At 36.5% G+C, this 21,580-nt stretch overlaps 1 protein-coding gene across 3 annotated transcripts in view; it reads right to left on the reverse strand.

Annotated features, from left to right (window-relative positions):
• Positions 1-21,580, reverse strand: part of PRKG1 (protein kinase cGMP-dependent 1) — a 1,080,615-nt gene that overhangs the window by 115,940 nt on the left and 943,095 nt on the right. For 2 of the 3 annotated variants that reach the window (XM_059662699.1, XM_059662698.1), the window contains exon 8: positions 12,535-12,600. In XM_059662699.1, the coding sequence (XP_059518682.1) occupies positions 12,535-12,600 (66 nt within the window). Of the gene's footprint in view, positions 1-12,534; positions 12,601-17,242; positions 17,383-21,580 lie in introns of those variants that run through there. The other variant, XM_059662700.1, reaches the window with a different exon arrangement.

Raw genomic sequence — 21,580 nt, forward strand, 5'->3', positions numbered from 1 at the left:
CACCCTCCTGGTATCTCTTATTATTATGAGGACACCAGGCCTTTGGGATTAGGGCTCAACCCCTGTGACTTTACTTAACCTTGATTACCTTGTAAAGGCCCAATTTCCAAATCCAGTCACACTGGTGTTTGGGGCTTCCACATATGGATTTAGAGGACATAATTCAGTTCATGACAGGAAGTTTCATGAAGACATTGATATAATTTAGAAGATACATCTTGTGTAGCTGGGCCATTTAAGAACATTTTCATTGGTAATATTAGAAAAGTTCATAAAAAGTTACTAGTAAATACTTGGTATCCATTTCTTTCCATGGACCTAAAGTATAGTGACATTATCATTACATTTCTCTCCTAGAGGATGCGCCCCAACTCTTGCTAAAGTAAATCCTCTCTTCATCATTCCTGACATGAACTCTTTTTTCTCTTTCCTCTAGACCAGTGGTTCTCAACCTTCTGGCCCTTTAAATACAGTTCCTCATGTTGTAACCCAACCATAAAATTATTTTCGTTGCTACTTCATAACTGTAATGTTGCTACTGTTATGAATCATAATGTAAATATCTGATATGCAGGATGGTCTTAGGTGACCCCTGTGAAAGGGTCGTTTGACCGCCAAAGGGGTCGCGACCCACAGGTTGAGAACCGCTGCTCTAGACTGTTGATCCTTCAATTACAATGTTTTCTCATTGCCTCCGTTTAGGCGTTTCCCTCTTTCTAGTCTATAAACAGGATGGTTCCTCCAAACCTAAAATACAAAACTATCCTTTGTGACCAAATAGCCAGTTTGAATATCTCTTTTACTATCTCTTATCCTCATTTTTAACTTAATTCTTAATTTATTTGCAACCTGGCATTCTTTCCCATTTTTCTTTCATGCTTATTACTCAAAGTTATCACTAATCTGCTGTTAATCCCACTTGTCTCTTTCTAGGTTCCATCCTCAGTGACCTACCAGAGATTCATGGCCCTGAGGACCATCTTGTCTGGTTACAGCCAAGGAAAGAGAAACTTGGGGCACTGCACTGAATTACTGATGTTTTAGTTTCTTTCTCTTCCTCCTCCCACTCCTTCTCCTCCTGTAGGTTATGCCTCAGCATATGTCACACACACTTCTTGCTCTGCTACTCCTCAAAGGTAAACAGTTATCCAAATTGTATACTTTGCCAACTCAATTGACTTATTTTTCTTAGATATTTATTGCTTATGAGATGGCCAGTCTTGTTTTTTACCTGCATTATCTCATTGAAACTTCACAAAAACTCTGAGGAAAGTACAATTATCCCTATTTTATAGAAAATTTACAATGTATAGTTTCAAACTCAGCACTCCTGACATTGGGATCAGGTAGTTTTTGTTGTAGGGCCTGTCCTACAACATTTAGCAACATTCCTCTCCTCTAACCATTAGATGCCTTTAGAAATCTCAGTTATGACAATTTTTGTAAAAGTATCTAGATACTGTCAATGTCTCCTGCTGGAAAACAAAAAAACAAGAGATAAGGCTTAGAAAGATTATGTAACTCACCTGCGATCACAGTGCTAGAAAATGGTAGATCTGGGGTTGATCCCAGGAAGCCTGGTTTTTGCTCACTTTCATATCATACACTAATTACACTTTCCTTTAAGCTCTACCAGAAAATAGCAGTTTTTCAAAGATTTCAGTTAGGACCCCCAGAAATCTGACTTTCAAATCTATGTCTGTCCTTGAACTCCCCAGATCCATACTGTGATCATTTTTGCTCAGTGTCACATGCACATTTCACCAGCATCGCAAACTCAACTTAGCCTCACTTCATTAGCCATCTTCCATCAAGACTTACTGCTAGGTGCCTTTTCTCCCTTAATGGCATTATCGTTTAACCACCATTGCAGGCTAGATATCTTGGTTTTATGTATGACTTTCACTTTGACCCAAGTTCACCAAGTCTATGTAATCTCTCCTGAATCTGTTCTTCCTTTTCATTTCTATTTCCACTGCCTTTTCAAGCTATTGACACTGTTTCTTACCTCAGAAGCATTAGTCTCTCTTCCTCAATCTCTTGCACTCTGCTCTTTTGAAAAGATTACTGCAACCGAATCTAGCTTGCCAGTTAACAATGTGCTGGTAAAAAAGAAACAGCTTAAAGAGGGTATAATAGACAGATCATGGTCTTGGAGTCAAACATCCCTGGAATTCTAATCCTGCTTTGTGGCTTTGAAAAAGTCATTGGGCCTCTTTAATCTTCACCTTCCTTTTCTGGATTTTCAAAAATGTCATTCTTTTCCACAGGACTATGGTGAGGTCTGAGATGAAAGAGTATTAAAATAAAGGCATCATACCAGGATGCTCAGAATTCCCATATTACTGCTCTAAACCCATCCCTTCTTCTCGACATTCTGTATCATCTATAAATTGGGGCCTTCTCACATCATAATTTTGGTCCACATTTTAATTAGTCACTTGGATAATTTCCATTTTCTCTGTTTATCCTTTCTTTCCTGGTACCTTGTTAGCCTCTACTATTTACTTCTGACATTTCAGAAAAAGGTTATTTGAGCGCTTTTCTTCTCTCACAATTTTCCAAAGCCTTTTAAATGTGTTTATTCTTCTCCAGGACAAAGAAGCTATTGCAAAACCATGAACAATCCTCCAAGTTTTAATTGTCAATAACTAAGCTCGATAAATCAATTACAAGAGCAGAGTAAATGTCAATCTAGCTCTTCTGGGATGGTGGCATATTTCATGCCCTGGGCTGATATGCCCCATCCTGCCTTTTAAGGTTCCTTCGATCAAAAAGTCAGGCTGGTCAGAGTGCAGTGAAACAGATGTTCTCACACATTGCTACTGGGGAATGAACTGCACAATGGTCTAGACCACAACTTAAAAATACTCATATTCTTAGAATCCGCAATTCCACTACTGAGTAGCTCCTCAAGAAAATACTTCTAAAAAAAAAATACCATGTCAAATCACATTTAAGAAACTAAAGAGACAAAGAGACTTAAATTATACTAGTGAAATGTTTTGTTAACATGGTAAATTATTAATTCAACATGATAGGATAATGTGATGTAATGGACTTTGAAAATAGAGAGATTTATGTTCAAACTCATTTCTGTACTTTCAGGTTATATGTTTTGCAACATGATATTTGGGCTCTCTGGAGCCAAAGTTACCTTAACAATGGAGGATAAAAAGTATTCTTTGCATATTTTCTTTGAGAGAAGGTATGTATATATGTATTTATACATATTGTATGTATCATCAATCTATCAATACCAATTAGCTTTGTGACTGGCACATGTGTTCAATAAATGACATTATAAATTTGTCTATCAGTATATCTAACTATACCTATCTCCTTCTATTGATGAGTGTGTATGTGTGTTTGTGTGTGTATGTGAACAAAGTAGGAAAATAGTTTAGACAGCATGATCTCACTATTTAAGAAAACATCCTGAAACATTAGTTACCATGAATATCTGTATTATATCTATATTTTTCTGTGCTTTCCAATTTTTCTCAATGAAAAGTTATGTTTATAATACTTGACACTGACTTTATAAAATGTAAAAACAAGACAAAGAAGGGAGAAACAAATCAACCCAGTGTGAATTATGCAACATAAATAAGTTTTCACTCAGCCCAAGTGGGTTTTTTGTCTAGAGAAAACTTTATTATCAGCCCTAACCTGCTTGGCTCAGTGGAGAGAGCGTTGGCCTGCGGACTGAAGGGTCCCAGGTTTGATTCCCGTCAAGGGCATGTACTTTGGTTGCGTGCACATCACCCGTAGGAGGTGTGCAGGAGGCAGCTGATCGATGTTTCTAACGCTCTATCTCTCTCCCTTCCTCTCTGTAAAAAAAACAATAAAATATATTTTTTAAAAAACACTTTATTATCAATTCAATAGTGCTTCTAGAACACCATCATCCTTACCAACTACCAAATCATTATTTGCCTTTGCTAGTCTGGTCTCTGTTAATAGCAGTTCAATTACATGACTATCACAGGGTGGGGCCTAATATGACCATTAGAGTTCATCAAAACTAGTAATTCTGAGAGGTCCTCTTTTGTAAGTAAAGCTTAGTCTGGGAACAGATTTCACTGTTCCTGTAACCGATGCTAATCCAGTTCATGCATCTATGCTATGAGTTACAAAATGAGCACTCACTGCTAGACATATAGCAAAGAAAAGGACGGTCTCAGATCTTTATGACCCAGCTGGGCCTGTAATAGCTGTCTCCCCAGGGAAGTGTACCTACCAAAATAAGCACAACCACTTAACTCCACCGAAAAAGCAATGTGAATATCTAAAGCAGAATTCAACTTTCAAACTTAATGATTAAACTGTTGATTTTTAAACTGATTGTTAAGCTTCTGTCAGAAATTAATCATGGCACCCTGGCTGGTGTTGCTCAGTGGGTTCGAGTGTTACACCAAAAGGTGGTGGCTTCCAGTCTCAAACAGGGCACATGTTCAGGTTGCCAGTTTGATCCCATCAGGCAACCAATCGATGTTTCTCTCTCACATCGAAATCGATCTGTCTCTCAATCTCTATCCCCCCCTTTTCTCATTCCCTTCCTCTGATCAATAAAAAAAAAGAAATTAATTGTGGAATATTCCCCTTTTTGCTTTATCTCTAGAACACAGGGAGCATTATAATCCCTCCTGAAATAAAAAGCTAAAAACACCATACAGAAAACTTTTAAAGAGAATTTCAAATATGACCCGCTTAATTGAAAAAATTAAGATTGATTTTTCAGATTTGGAAACAAAGTTTTCTCAGCTTTTCTTACTCATTCATACAACTGGTTTCTGAATTTCAAAGATGTTTATGAATCTCTAAAGAACAGTTTTAAAACATCCAACAGAAAAAAATTGCAAGCTTCAGAAATATAGATTGTTTTAAGCATTTACAGGAAAAATTAATTCTTTATTCACTGGTACAAAACAAAACAATAATTATAATTAACAAAACTACAGTATTTTAAAACTCGTTAACTGTGAACTCTAACACCAATTTCCACTCATTGTCTAATTGTCATGGGGAAGAAAACACAAACTCATTTCTAACTGCCAATGGAATTCTCCATCTAAATATCTGAAAGGTTGCAGGTTTGATTCCCAGTTAGGTAATAGGTTGCAGGTTCTATGCTGAGAGGCAAGCAATAAATGTTTCTCTCTCACATCAATGTTTCTCACTTCCTCTTTCTCCCTTCCTCTTCCTCTAAAAATCAATAAACATATACTCAAAGTGAGGATTAAAAAACTTTGGAAGAGAAGCTTTTCAAAGTGTTATAAAAATGCACTGAGCCAGTGTGGCTCAGTAGTGGAGCATCAACCTATGAACCAGGAGGTCACAGTTCGATTCCCGATCAGGGTATATGCCTGGGTTGTGGGTTCGGATCCCCAGTGTAGGGCATGCAAGAGGCAGCCAATCAATGATGCTCTCTCATCATTGATGTTTCTATCTCTTTCTCCCTCTCCCTTCCTCTCTGAAATCAATAAATTATATGTGTGTGTGTGTGTATATATATATATATATATATATATATATATATATATATATATATATATATTAAAATCCATTAGAATACAATAATGTGAATGCATTATCTATCTTGATTACTCATTAAAAACTGTGATTTTAGTTTGCCTGATACTTCCCGGCCTCAATTTTCTCACCTGTGAAATAAAGCTGAACTATTACAGGGTTTAACAAGCTACTGCCCTTAGCCAAATGGCGAAGTTAAGCTTCTATGACAAAGAAGTAGCCACAAAATTGAAAATAGTATGTATTACCTCACCTTTTATAGAAAAAGTTTGCCAAGCTCTGGTCTGTAAAGTCCCTCCAATTTCTCATTCTTAAATATCTGCTATGACTTTCTGACTAATCCAGTCACCATCTAAATTTTTTAACCAAGTTTTTTAAACAACAACAAAAAAAATGTGCTAAGTGTGATTAATGGTCCACTAACAGTAATGACATGGGACTTCTCTTATTTTGAACAGAGTTCATAGGTGACCAGAGTACTGTGCAAACTTTCTATGGGGTTGTGACTTAACAGGTTAGAGCTTGGAATTACATATACAATACAGATAAAAATAGTTTTTACATATTTGCCTCTAAACCCCCAAATACTAGATGTCTGAGTGGATGGCATATGGCAAGTGACCAGTGAGTTCTAGTTGGGTGGATAAAGCAAGAGACGGGGCCCTTGCCATGAGTTTTCCCAACAGTGATGTTTGGTATCATTTCTTTATGGACTTTAGGAGGAGGGCCTACCATTTTAAAGCCTCATACCTCTTTCCATGTCTTTAACCAACAAATACTGTCTCTGGATATGTTCCTTTTCCAGTGGAAGTGTGCTTATTTTGTAGATAGATCATGCTTGCTCAGGGCATGCTACAATTCAACTCACATCATTAAACTGAACCAAGAAAAACATCGCCCTTTCTTCTAAACTTCTGGATTTTATCTCTCCTGCTTAATAAATATTTTTTTTTTGTAAAACTCACAAAACAATAACAGCTCCATAAAAAAGATAAGCCCAAATGATTGCAGCCGACACCATTCCTCATGAGGCACATTGGCTTTCTTGTGATCATGCTGCCAATATCCTCACATCACCCCAGATTTCATTCTCGAAAATGAACCAAAATAAAATCCACTTAGGCTGTAGGAAAGGCTGAGGCTGTGAAATATTTTAAGTTTATCACCCTATCAGTTAAGCAATGTGGCTACAGGTATTGTGACATGTGGAGTCCCTATAGTTCTATCATGTGGACACAGGATGGCGAGCTATCTAAAGACAAGGACACAGGTGACTAGATGGTGCATAGGCCCCCATGAGACTGACCTGGTTGGTGGGGTTAAAATAGTGCCTGAAAGATTCTGCTGTATCCAAATTTCCCCCTTAATTATCCTTCTCCTCTCCCTGCTTGGCACCTAAAAATTCTAAACTCTTTTGGATTTTCATGATTTTTCAGTCGTCAGGAGTATGTCATCAAAATGCAAATAACTCTGCAGAGGACCATCTTAATCTCTAATTAGCTGTTAGCCAAATGAATACAAAGCCTGGAGTGAAGTCCTAGAGAATACAAGAATGAAATTAACTGCAGGGATCAAAAAAACAAAGAAATGTGGTGTGTGCACGGGGGTGTGTAGTGTCTACAGAGAGTACAGTGAAGAAAACAGGAGACTTGGGAGAAAGGGTGTCAGGGAGGGGAAGGCACGTAGACAGATGACACCTGGAGGACCAACACTGAGGGCACTTCAAGCAGTGTCTTTATGTATTTGCTTCATTTAAAAGACAGGCTGACCACAGCATTAAGGAAGATCTGAACAGGACTATTGGGAGCCACACTCCAGTCTTTAACACTATTAAAAGTCAGGGGTCAGCAAACTGTGGGCCACAGACCAGATTCAGCCCATTGTCTGACCAGTAGCTAAGAATGATTTTTGTATTTTTAAATGGTGAAAATAAAAAAAAAATCTTAGAAGATGAATAAAACTTCTTGACACATGAAAATAATATGAAATTTAAATCTCAATGTCTATCAAAGCTTTATGAACGCAACCAATGTCACTTAGTTATAGAATGTCTTTGGTTGCTTTTGCTCTACAACAGCAGAGCTGAGGAGGTGCAACAAAGATCATTTCACCCACAAAGCATAAAATATTTACTATCTGACCCTTTCTAGAAAAAACATTCCCTTGCCCCTGGTTTAAGTCCTGCAGCTATGGCTTCACATTTGCATACCCTCCTGAGGAAGGAAAACTGCACTAAATACAACCCACTATGTTTCATGGGCAAGTTAGTGATTATTGATCTTCCTGGACCCTGTGCCTCGATGAGCCTCACCCAACCCTTCATCAACATTCTTAGCAGAAACACCTATGGCACTCTCACTGAGAGAAATTGGATAAATACTATTTTCTCCATGTTTCCATCACTTCTGATATTTTGATTCCAGTTTTAATACAAGTAGCCATTTTAGAAGTTGAAGTATCTCTATAGATCAGGGAAGCCTGAGTGTGGTTCAAATTTTTAACCTCCTCGAGCTATAGTTGCCTTATGTGTAATAGTCATATTCATGCCATACATTGTTTAAAGTAACACGATTCTAAAAATAATAAAAGTAGCAAGATTTTTGCCACTAGGCTAATGATTAGAAGGCAACTCGTATGTCTATTGCTGGTCCCAAGACCCATAAAACATAGAGCAGCAAACAGGTTATCAAAAGTCAATGGAATTGGCTATTTGTAATGTCCTGTAATCTGACACTTGACATTCGCTCCTAATCTCATCATTTGTATGCCAAGCACACTGCACTTCCTCTAGGCCAGTTCTTGGTAGCAGTGTCACAACTGGCTCTAACGTGTGACTAAATATCATGTGTCATCAATGAGAGGGTAAGCTATATGTGGTTTGTAAATTATCTTACCAACTCCTAGGAACTACCTGGAAGGATGTGGGGTGGCGGGGGTTAGGGTTTACAGCCATGGGCAAACTACGGCCCGCGGCCTGGATCCGGCCCGTTTGAAATGAATAAAACTAAAAAAAAAAAACAAAAAAAAAAAAACAAACAAAAAAACACAAAAAACCGTACCCTTTTATGTAATGATGTTTACTTTGAATTTATATTAGTTCACACAAACACTCCATCCATGCTTTTGTTCCGGCCCTCCGGTCCAGTTTAAGAACCCATTGTGGCCCTAGAGTCAAAAAGTTTGCCCACCCCTGGGTTAGGAGAATAGGAAGACCCTTGGGCTCACTAAAGAGCTTACCCCCATGGAGCCAGAGATGTTTCTGTGTACTTTCTAATTAATTTTATGTAAACAATGGATTTGGTCAAATAAAAGTTTGAAATCAATGGTGATAAAATGTCATTGACATTACTGGGGTGATAGTCAAAATAATTAACAGCCAGTAGGGCATAGGTTCTGGCCAGTAAGAATGGAAACTGGTCCTGGTATCTGTCAGATGCCACCTTTTAGTGGTTGGATCAAGGAGATCTGGGTATTCCTGGGTGCGGGAATCAGATAACCAGGGCAGCAGGTGGAAAGCACACGAATGGACTTCAAACAACTACATATCAATCAGCATAAAAATATTTCAGTTCTCATAATCTATGGGCCTATATCTTGAGGGTTACACAGTAAGTCTGCAACAGAGCTCCAAGTCTAACTTAGAACTTAATTTTGTAGGGAGAAATATACAACTTCTAATATTCACTAGTACTTACATTACTGTTTTTAACAATGATCTCAATGTCAAAAATAATTTATTTTACTGAACATCTAGCTAATCAACACCTTTCCATGCCAAAGAAGAAGTAAATATTCCGTAACAGTATGAAACACAACAATGCCACTTACTCTTATACTTATTTGTTTTTCATGGATTCTGAAGCAAGAGGTGCTAAAGGCACCTAGTTGTTTATATATATTCAAAAAGATGTATGAATAGAAATAGATTGTTCCTTTAGACTAATATTCTTGTTTTTCCACTTCAGAATGTTTTTATTGCAAGAGGTTATCTTCTTTTTTAAATGTATCTTTATCATCAAAAGTATTACAGCTGTCCCTCTTTCTTTCCCTGTTGACCCCTTCCACCCCAATCCTGTTCTCTCCCCAGGCCTTCTCCCCACTAGTGTGTCCATGGGTTATGCATAAATGCATATAAGTCCTCCAACTACCTTTTCACAGCCTCAGTTTGAATAGCTCCTAGATCCCTTGTGGGCATTGCTTGTGATGACCTTTTCTATCCCCCTCCCCTTCTTCCCTCTGAGAATCCTCAGTCTGTCGCATGCTTCCATGTCTCTGGGTCTATTTTGTTTTGTTAGAATAATATTCCTTTTAAATATTCTTTCATGAATTTTGGAATCACTGCAGATCATTACTAAGATAATGATTAGGTTGCAAGAAACCAATTCTCAGAGAATGCTATTTGAGGAAAGCATGTATCTGTTTATCATTTTCTAGTTTGTGAGTATGGAAAACAGTTTCTGACACGCATGATTAGTTACAACTAATTAATTCTTTTACTCTCCCTCCGGAATGATAAGTCATGTGCTTATTTAACCTGGCCCCCCACTTGTAAATTTGCTCTTGTTGACAGTTCTGCCATCTGTTTGCATGGGATGAAGCCTGGTGCCCCCCTAATTGGCCATAAATTAGGTACCAGCCCCAGGCTTTTGACAGGATCCTTCAGTTACAGTTTGATTTCTTTATTAAGCTGTAAATCCAATACTTGGTGGGAAGCCCACACTCTCTCCTAAGAGTACAGAAATGCATTTCTTGAGTCCTAGACCCAAGCTGTCTTCTCTGTATTTATGTTTAAGCTAGATCTCACTCAAGATGTCCTCTCTATATAGATCCATAAGACAAACTTCCGCTGATTATAGAGAAAACCTTTAAATCAATAAATGTCTATGCCTTTTGTAAGACGTGGAAGTAAGCATTTTTTGAGTGCTTACTACCCATCTTGTGCTGCCTATGGAACTTTATGTATGTTAAATTGATCTTTAAAATAATTTTGTAATTTAGGTAATATTATCTTACTTTTTCCAGATGGGAAAACTGAGACAGAGTTTAAGTAACTTGCCCCTATTGTCATAAAATGGTGCAGTCAGGATTCAAATATTGGGTTTTATTTGCCAAAGCCCAGGCATTCTCCACGGTGCACTCTCCATATATGACTACGCTTGAGAAAAGAGGAAATTATGATGAGGCAAAAGTATGTGTGTGATGCTACTTGGTACTCCTGCATCTCTCAGGCCCTCAGTTAACTAAAATGAAGGAGCTAGACTAGATGACCCACAAAATCTCATCCAATTTGATTCTTTGTGATTAGGTTAATCTGCAATTTACCATTTACCATGAGACTTATCAAGTTATTATTCTATTGCTCTACTTTCCTCTTCTTCAAAATACCTATGATCATCACTTGGATTGATAGACTTCTCACCAAATATTCCACCCTTAGGCTCTCCCTCTACCAAATAGTGTTAGAATGGCATTATTTTGCTGCATAAAATATCAGTTACTCTCATCCCAATACTCAATGTTCTTGATGAACCAGCCCCAATATGTCTATAAACTTGTCACAACATCTCCTCCAACTACCTTTATACAGCCTCATTCTTGACAGTTTAAATAGCTCCTAGTCCCCATGTGAGCATTGCTTATGCTGTTCACTTTATTTATATCGCCTCGCCCGTATTTCCAGATCCACCTAATGATACCATTCTTTCATGAAGACTTCCCTGATTCTCCTCAGAAGTAGTCACTCTCTTTTCCAGACGCCCATAAATATGTATACTGACTCTTCTGTATTCTTCCTTGCATGATGATTATTTGTGTATATTAGAAGCTAACCTCCAAACCAGGATTTGTGCTGCTCCTTTGATTCCTCTCATGGTCCTTCACAATGCCTTGTGTATGATAGATCCTTAGTAAAATGTTGGCTGAATGAAAGAATGAATGAATGGGTAATTGTTGTTTCTGGGAACTAAACTAAGCATGTCTACTTCAGAGATATTTATGGATACAACTATCACTGCTCTGGTTCTAGAGATCCAATTCAGAGGGGCTTCCTAACATGAGATTTGTGAATCAGGTGGGATCTCTCATTACTCAGACCTCCCGAACTCAACCTCAACTCCAGCATTCTGAGCTGATCACATCTGCCCCCTCAGTTTCCTTTCACCCTGATACTCACAGCCTAGTCCAGCTCCACTAAACTGGATGGTTTACAGTACTTCTCCTTAGGCCCGGCATTTGGCTTTTCTGATAACTTATCAATACACACTGCAATGAGGAAAAACTTAGTGGGTGCTCCCAGAGAGCGCACATGCATTTTAACCATGGTCTTGGAGAGTCAGCAATCTGACATCTGTACTTTAACCAATAAAGCATTCAGGTCATGAGAACAGCAAGCCAGAATGGAGGGAAGGAACAGGGCTAGGTATCGTGGAACAAACTTTTAAGGGTCCTAAATATATGCCTATGGCTAGAAGATGCTTTCTTCAAAACTGTCTTCCTAAAATGCTTCTCTTATAGGAGTCTGGGGATGGGGAAAAAAAAAGACGAGATAACTAAAATATGGTCAAGGAATAGTCTATTTCCTGATAATAATAATATAACATTTGATTATGATTAATATATTATCATAGTTATTATCCTTCTAAAAATTTATACAAATATCAGGCATCGCTTGAGTGCCTCCTGACTAAAACACATTTGGACACCTGGCTTTCCTTGCATGTTCCCATTAATCCTCACAATACAGCTATCATGTTGCATTATCCCCAGTTTCTAAATGAGCTGAGGCGAAGCTCACAGTGCTTACGTACCTTGGTGAAGACCACAAAGCTAGAATGGCAGAGTTAGCTACTTTCAAGAAATGACAGTCAAGTATAGAAGTCATTTTAAAATGAAAATATATGAAACAAATATTAATAGCTCCATAAAACGATGTCTAATTTCAGGAACTCATGTATGCCACTGATATGAGTGTGCAATATGCATAACAAAGAATGTACTTACTCTCTGTCGATCACAAGGCAGGTCACTGCTTCTGCAGCAATTACGTTTGCTGTCCTCACATCCTCCCTGTATGAAAAAGAGAGAGACATTGAAGCAAAATAACCTTTATTATCAAACAAAAGCGTTCCTCGTGATTCATTCAGGAAACCTACTAAATTATGTATACTCTTATGATTTATCCACTTCCAGGTTTAAGCTTTGTTCGTCTTTCAAATTTCTTTGTTCTGAGGAACCACCTTGTTCTTGTCATGCAGCACCCACATTTTACAGTTATAATTCAGCCGTTACAATCTTCCAACGTAAAGTTTCGCTCACAGAAGTGCAACAGAATTTTATATTATCATTCCCTCTGCTCTCTGGGGAATTGCCAAATTAATTGGTCAATGATAGAGACAGTAATAAACATGGGTAGATGAAACTTTTTAAGAGTCTCATGCTCTACCGACTGAGCTAGCCGGGCGTGGTTGATGAAACTTTTTAAAGGACCTGAAGGAATATTTCTGGAGACTGAGAATCTAATTCATAGTGTGCGTGAATTTATCATTCTAACCTTGAGAACGATTGATCTGTTTCAATTATTCCCTTACTTTAGAGACCCTGCTTTTATATGGCTCAATCTTTGGCAACTTCTAGCACATAGTTATCTGTGTCAGAGCTTACGGTTCATCAAGAGTATTTGACAAACCTTAATCCCAGTGACCGAAATCTGTATATACTGTCTCTTTAGAAGCTTGTAATTTGTCACTGCAGGGATATCTGTCAACCTCTTAAACCTTTACAGAACCTTCCCTGATATTTCTGTCTGATCCAGTAGTCAAAGGTGGATTTGGTAAATTAGCATTCACATGGCATGTTGAGCTACTGAAAATTTAATGGTACCACTGACATAAAAACGTAAGTTATACTTGAAAACGTTCTCTATTTCCTATCATGGTAACATTTCTAAGTTAATATTATTAATGATGAATATGAGTTTGAAATATGTTACAGAGACATGTACACAGGAAATAATATAGTGTTAACACATTCCAAAAAGCATACTTAAAACATCATATGTCTCTACAGGATAGAGAAGTAAGTCTTAAAAATAAAGATATTTTCACTTTTTTTAAGTACACTAAGTTATCACATATAATTCTGAACTCTATTTTGTCCACTGATATTTTTTCTTTCATTGTTAGTACATCATGCTATTAAGATCATTGTTGCTTTACAGTGACTATTTTGTATTTAGAATTTGGTAAAGCAAGTTTCCCCTTACTGAAATTCTTTTCCAAAAATATCTTGATGATTCTTAAACATTCACATTTTATATAGACTTTAAAATAAATTCCCTCTTCTAAAGAAACCCACTCTGGGACTCTGCTAGAGTTGTATTACATTTATACATTGATTTCAGAAGAAAAGGATTCTGATTCTAATAATTTCCATACAAGAACATATGGCATGACTCTCCACTTGTGCAGATCTGGTTTTCTGTCTTTAAATAATATTTCTTAATCTTTTCCACTCGGAGCTGACATTTCAAAAACAGTATTCTTAGGTGTTTTATATCATTAGTTTCTCATGAGTGGCATCCTTTTCCATTTCTGTTTCTCACTGCTCATTACTTAGGAAACAAAAAAGGTATTGATTATTGTAATTTTTAACCCGCCTACCACACTAAGTTCTCTTTTGATTCCAAAATTTTCATTATCATCTCCACAACTCCCAGCATCCTCCTCCCAATGTCTCCTTCACATTCTCCACCATCCAAACTGTCCTTCTTTCCATTCCTGAACACCTCACCTCCTTTTACGTGCCTTCCCTATGCCTAGGGATCTTGTCTCCAACTCCTTGGCTAGTTCACCCGTCTTATCCTTTAGATCTCAGCCTATGTGCCCCTTCCTCAGGAGAACCACGTGAGTTAATGAGAACATGTTCACTGTCTTTTCATTCTCATGGTCCTACATACGTCTTTGTCCAACCACCTATCACTGCAATTACACATTTATTGGTTTAATGACAGTATGTTCCTCCTACTAAACCACATGAGGGCAGGCTCCAGGGCTACTTTTGCTCTCCATTTTACCCTCAATGGCTGACACACAGGAGGTGCTTAGGAAGTGTGTTTCAGGATGGCACAGGCACCACAGTCCCAGGCCCACTACAACAGGCTCTGGAATCCCACTTTAGTGGTTTTACAAGACGAGCTACAAGCTGTGTGAAAGGCTCAGCTTTCTCTTCTGTAAAAATGGGGAGAGTAAGAATGCCTACTCACTGTGTCATATTTAATGAGATAATCAAAGATTTGCTTATCATAATGCCTGGCACATAGAGAACAATGTGTTCTGTTGTTTATTATTCCTAGCTCTTGTCACCAGTGCTGTCATGTCTGTCCTTATAGGGTGATGTGTTTTATGAAACATTCCTACCCAAGAATGAGGTGTGGATTTTCTTTTTGTTCCATAGAAGTAGACAACATATTTTCAACTCCATTATCACTTTCTGAGTGGAATTTTTGATGAAGTGGACATAAGTAGAAAATGTCAGTAATGCCCATCAGGTCTTCTGTAAATTGTATGAATGGCTTATTTCTAAGGAGGTTGCTCAATAAAGTATAAATTATTACAAATTGCTGCCATTGTTAAACACACATGCACACACACACACAAAACAACAACAACCACATCGTAGCTTTATAGAGAACATCATATTAAATCTCACTTTCCCTAAAACATACTTCTATCTTAGCAATTTAAAAACTGCTCACTGTCTTTCAAAGTGTGAAATATACAAGATAATGCTTCTTTTTTATAATATTTTCTGTACATATAAATTTTAAAAAATGATTTCATTACAAATTTTCCATATTTTAAAATTTCATATTATCTGGCATAAATTGGATATATTTAAAAAATGAATGTAGTTTTCTTGCAACAATAAGTACATAGATATTTTTAAGTGTAGATGGGGGAAAATCAAAAATCAGAAGAGTGACAGAGTCAACAGAAATTGAAAATATTTTATTTTAAGAAGGAAAATCTGTAAGTGATAGCCTACAATCAGGTTTAGTACCTTGCAAAGTGACATATACCAAAACAGAAGAGATGTATAATGTAGGAAAACAACATATTAAACAAGAGATTGTAATATTTGCTAATTAATGAGCATCTAGTATATATTAGGATCTAGATGAAATCTCACACAAACCTCATTTAATGCATCTAACAGAGGTGGATATTTTATCCAAGATTTACACAGGGGTATAAAGGTTAGGTAACACGCCCAAAGTCAGACATAGCAAATGAGTTGTAGCCCTGGAATTTGAAAAAAGATCTGGCTGGCTCCAAAGTCCATGTTCTTTCCAAAACAGTCCACTGTTGATACACTGCTGTCCAATTTATTTACACAACAGTTCTGACTTAATTTTAATGCAAAATAACTTCTGAATAGTAAGTAGTCATAATGTCTCTGTCCATCATGATAAAAATATATGTAATTGTTAATAAAAACAGCATTAGTATGTTTATGAGTGCCCAATTGCAAAGCTAATTCAGTAGAGCATTTTGATTTCCAAACTTTTAGAATTTCTCTCCATAGCTAAGTCCTAGCCCTGTTATGTTGCTTTAGAATAATGCTACATAAAAAAATACAAATTATTCAAGGCCAAGTTCATTCAATGCCTAACTCATGTGGCCATTACATTGTCATTGTGTATTAAGGTACTTAATGCCACTATGACCGCCTATGCAGTTGTCTAAAATGTCAGACCTGAGCACTCAGAGAGCTCCTCCTGTAAAGTACCATATAATATCTTACCTAGTATTGACATATATAAATCCCTTATTTTATGAGAGACAGTAGAAATTTATAATGAGAAAATATTACTCACAGAAGCAGACAATACTGTGATTTACTGTGTATGCTTATTTCCTTTATAGGTCAAAGGAGATTGTCAAAAGCAAATATCATTTGGATTCAGATATAAAATATTGCATACTCATATAATGCAGAGGTCTTAATAGCTCCATGTTGTTATAAAACTTATCTCTGTTCACACATAGCTGTTCTGGTTTCTCACAAAACTTCTGTGTTAACAAACCTAGGTTAACAGGGTTTCATGTAATATAGATTTAGACATGGGAAAAGAGGAGAAAAAGGGAGATGGTGTTATTTTTAAAAACTGAGGTTTCTTTCCATTATAGTTTTTGGTAGATTAAGGTATTTGACAATTTCTAATAGATGAATATAACAAGTTTTTGAAGAAAAAAGAAAACATTGGCCATGAGAGAATTTTATAACTAGAGTTATAGGTACAATATACTTAATTAAAAACTTTCACCATACACATATTGCCTTTGAACACTCAGCACACTTCTTTATAGCAAATAAATGTACACGCATCTATGTAACAGTTCAGGCTTAACATGTGCATCTTCTTTAAAAATAAAGTTTCATATTCATGCATTTCTGTACCAGTATTAGTTGATTTTAGCATGACAATTAATAAACACGTACTATTGCAGAAGTAGCTACTTTTTGGCAGATTAACAGATATTTTACGAAGTTGCTATTGATTAATGATTAATTACTGTCAAAGCTATGCAGTTTAGTACTGTTCTCTTTTTAAGCATTTTTGGAAGAGTTAGAAATTGCTTTCAATGAAATCATAGAGCATGAAAAATATCCAAAAATATTTTCAAATAACAGTTTTCTGCACACTGACTCTGATATTCTTTGCACTTCATCACTGGAATCTTCATCATCGCTGTATCCCAAAGTGGAATCACTGTCAGTATCTGAATAATCCATAGCAAGGCTTTAGCATGGACTCCTCTTGTTCTGAAGTAATTCTCTCGTGTCTCATGGCTGGTAGAGAACCGAAGCGTTGATTTATATCTCAGGGGAACACAGAGTGCACGAGGCCAAAGTAGGATGTAGTTCAAGCAAAGGCTCGTCTGAGTAAGGGCTCTCCCTTCTCAGCTCTAGAGGCACGTGACTACCATCAACAAAGTCCAGGCATTCCCTCGGTGCCAGCCTTCTTGGAAACTGACACTACTCCAACTGCCTATGAATTTACAACTATCCATGAAGCAGAGCCCTTCATTCTCAATCAAATGCAACAGCTAAATGTCCACAGTTAAGTCTGGATCATATAGGACAAAATAAATCTTTTTCAACTCAAAATCAAGGGCAATCTTACGACCATAAATAGGATATTTAAAATGAATAGGACATGACAAGTATCAAAGGGCCACTTAAAGTGAAATTATACTTTGAATTAATTATGAACTAGAATTGTAGAGTTTATGGCAAAATTCAACTGTGCTATTTGAAATTGTATTCCCAGAGCAGGTAAGTGTTTTTGAAGAATAAGTTGTATCAGGCCATTCACTGATCTACTTCCTATTGAGTCATGAAGTTATTCCAACATGACTTACACCTCCCATATTCTAATAGAACACACATACTAAGTGCAAAATGAACTAAGACATGCAAATAAATGCATGTCTTCTAATCAAGTTTGGCACAGAGTAAGCAACCAATAAATGATAGCGTATCGTCCTCATCACTATCGTTATCATCATCTTCATAATCCCTTTAGGGTCCTCTAATATCCAGGAAGCATGTTACTCTCTTGAATACTCTTTCTCTCATAAAACCTTCTTCCCTAAGTCTCTATGATATCAGTCTCACAGTTCTTTTCCAACACCACTTTCTCAATTTATTTTCTTAAATCCTCTTCCCTAGTTCACTGAAATCTAGATGTTTCCCCAAAAGAAATTTTCCTGCCTTCTTTTTTTATTGCTCTGATTTCTCTTATTAAGGAAATCTTAACATAATCCTATGGCATCAGCTATTAGATTGATATTAATAATTTTCAAGTCTTAGTTTCTTAACATTTACCTCTCCTACTGGACATCCCTGTCTGGAAGTTCCATTGCAACTTTTAACTCAAACCTAACTCATTTTCTCTTAACCTCAAAACCACTCTTCCCCATGGGTAACCTTATCTTGGTAAATGACATCATCATTCTTGCATTCACCTAGCCTCAAAAGATTAGATTTACTTTTTTTATTGTTCTCTCTCCATCAGTGCATGTGTTTGATCATATTGGTTCTTTGTCTTTTCTCTTATATCCAACCTTCCTTTGCATTTCCATAGCCACTGTTCTACTCTGCGCTGTCACCATCTGTATGCTACTATGCATCTGAAATGCTACTATGGCCTTATAGCTGACCTCACTGCCTCCACTCCCTTTTCTAATCCATATTTCACTCGCACATTTTCAAATATAAATCTAGTCATCCCAACTCCTCATGAGAGCTTTCAAAAGAAACATTCAAGAGAGAAAAGTTCCTACACTTTCATTTAGAGTTTGAGGACCTCCACTATCTGGCTTATCACCTTTCTAGGCTCTATGTGGACTTTTACAGACTAGTCTTGACTACACTTGTGACAAACAACTATTTCTTTAAAATATACCAGCTGTTACCTCCATGCCCATGCACATGCAGATGGCTCTTCCAATGACCCTCTATTCCAATTCAAATGTTCATATATGCCAACTTTCTATTTTTTCCTAATACATTTTTCTCTTTTAATTTTCTTGTGCTTGTTCTTTTGTTTTTTTCTGTTGTCTATCAATAGCATTTTTAAAAGCAAAAAAATTCCCATAAAACTGTCTACATATAATTACAGAAAAAAATAGTTTAAAAAGATTAAGAGAAAGAGAGAAATAGAAAAATACTGTCACACCAAGAGACAACTAAGGTTAATACCTTGGTGAATCTCCTTCAAACACTTTATTATTCTTAAGTATCATGTATCATGAATACAATAATAGTAAGTCAATAATCATTTTATAACATGTTTACTGAAGGCTGTTATATTCTGAATGCCTGAATCTTGAGGTTTAGTGGAGACAGATGTTAAATTAGTATGCAAATGTATAACTAAAAATACTGATCTAACAGCATGCAATCAGAGCTATATTAGGGAGCATTTCACTTGGCAATTCAGAGGACAGACAATTTTTTTGAGGACATTAAAAACTAAGCCCCAACAGATGAGTTAGTTGGGTTAGCAAGATGGGTCCCAAAATGTATTGTTTAGGAAACATATACAATTGCCCTAAGGTTGAAAATAGCTTATTGTAAAACAAAAAGGCTGGAATTCAGGGATTGAGAAAAAAGGCAGGGACGAGGACACACACCACAAAGAAAGACAGGACCGCATCATTCAGTGCCTGTAGGCTATGTATACACACACACACACACACACACACACACACACACATTTTTAAAGATTGCCTAAGTGAGCTGTTCTTTCTTTACCATATTAAATAAAATCTTAAAAATCAGTTGAAAAGCTTAAGCTCAATTCGGGGGAAACAACTTTTATGCCATAATGAAATAAAGTATCAAGAAAACCATTTTAGATTAATAATATTAGAACACATATGGCCTTTTCACTTATTAAAATAAATGTTACTATAAATCCATTTGGATATTAAAAACATGTATAAACAGAAAATATGTTCTCTGCCCTTTAGAATCCTCTAGTGTAGAATATAGGAGTAATGAAAAAGCAAGTGCATAAAAATCGATGTATTATCAAAAATATTATATATCAACTCATGATTAACACAGAATTGAATTTAGTTCAGATCAACTTTTTAGAGTCCACCAATGGTAATCTCTGGTTTCTCATCAGTAATAGGGACTTGTGACATGACCTTAAGGAGAATGCTTTGAGCAGAGTGGTTATGTGTCATCCATAAAGTAACTCCAAAGTTTATTCTTCCTGGTAGTATAGGTGAATATTTCCATTTATGATATCAATTCACTTCTTGAGAGAATGCAAATCTTATTAGATCTATACCCATGGAAGGTCACAGTAAGTTAAAAAAGAGTAATTAATTTGGAAGAATTAAATTTTGAATTCTTTTTTTCATATGCCCCTCCCTAGTGGATGGCATGATGAATTTCTTATGTGACATATAAACTTTGCATTCTATGGCATGCTTCAATGACAATAAACATAGACATTCATTAGACTGAACCAACTAAAACGTCCTTTTTTATTTCAGGTTAAAAATAACAATTTATTGGAAATTTCCTTTGGTACAACCTAATACATGGAATTAGTAAAAGTGAAAGGGGAGAAAAAAGCATTTGCAACACGATGCATATTGCTATTTATTTTCTTTTCTTTTTGGTCTGGCCACTAAGCCAATCTATTTTTTTATTGATTAAGTTATTACATATGTATCCTTATCCCCACATTACCCCCTCGGCCCCCCCACTGATGCCCTCACCCCCCTGTTGTCTGTGTCCATTGGTTAGGCCTATATGCTAGCATATAAGCCCTTTGGTTGATCTCTCCCCCTTACCCCCTCCCTCCCCTACCTTCCCTCTGAGGTTTGATGGTCTGCTATTTCTTTTTTCATGTGCTCCCTTTGGGACCCGAGCTTAACAGAGATTAAGAGTTATGCATATTGCTTCCATATTTCATATTTTAATGCATTTATTCTTCTGTTGATGTGACTGATGGATTTTGCTCATTAAAAACCATTATCTCTATATGCCATCATAAATAGGGTAAGAAATAAGCACTGAAGAAAGTCTGAATCCTAGTTTTATTTTTGTTACTAGCATACAAATGGTATTTACTCTGTGCTCTGGCTTCACATATTAAACTCTTTGGCAAAGTCTTACAAGTTTAAATAATATCTCCCCAGAGTATATTTTATGGAGAGAAGGAAGAACTTGTTTTTCCCATTTATTCTGTTACTTTATTAGTTATTTGGAAATAGAGATTTAAATATTATAATGCCATTGTTTTTTTAGGCACCCTTCTAATCATTTTCTAAGTGATTTTGCGATATTTTAAGAGAAAAAAATTAAACAATCAAACCTGGTGTACAACATAATACATATTCAGTTTGTATATTTAAATCAAACATTCACTTTCCTCTTAATTCTATGTTTCCCCTTCTCAGATCCATACTTCATAAAATAATCTGCATTAAGATAAATCACGTGGTGGTCTTACTTTTCA

This window comes from Myotis daubentonii, chromosome 13, assembly GCF_963259705.1.
Source record: "Myotis daubentonii chromosome 13, mMyoDau2.1, whole genome shotgun sequence".
NCBI classification, from domain to species: Eukaryota; Metazoa; Chordata; class Mammalia; order Chiroptera; family Vespertilionidae; genus Myotis; species Myotis daubentonii.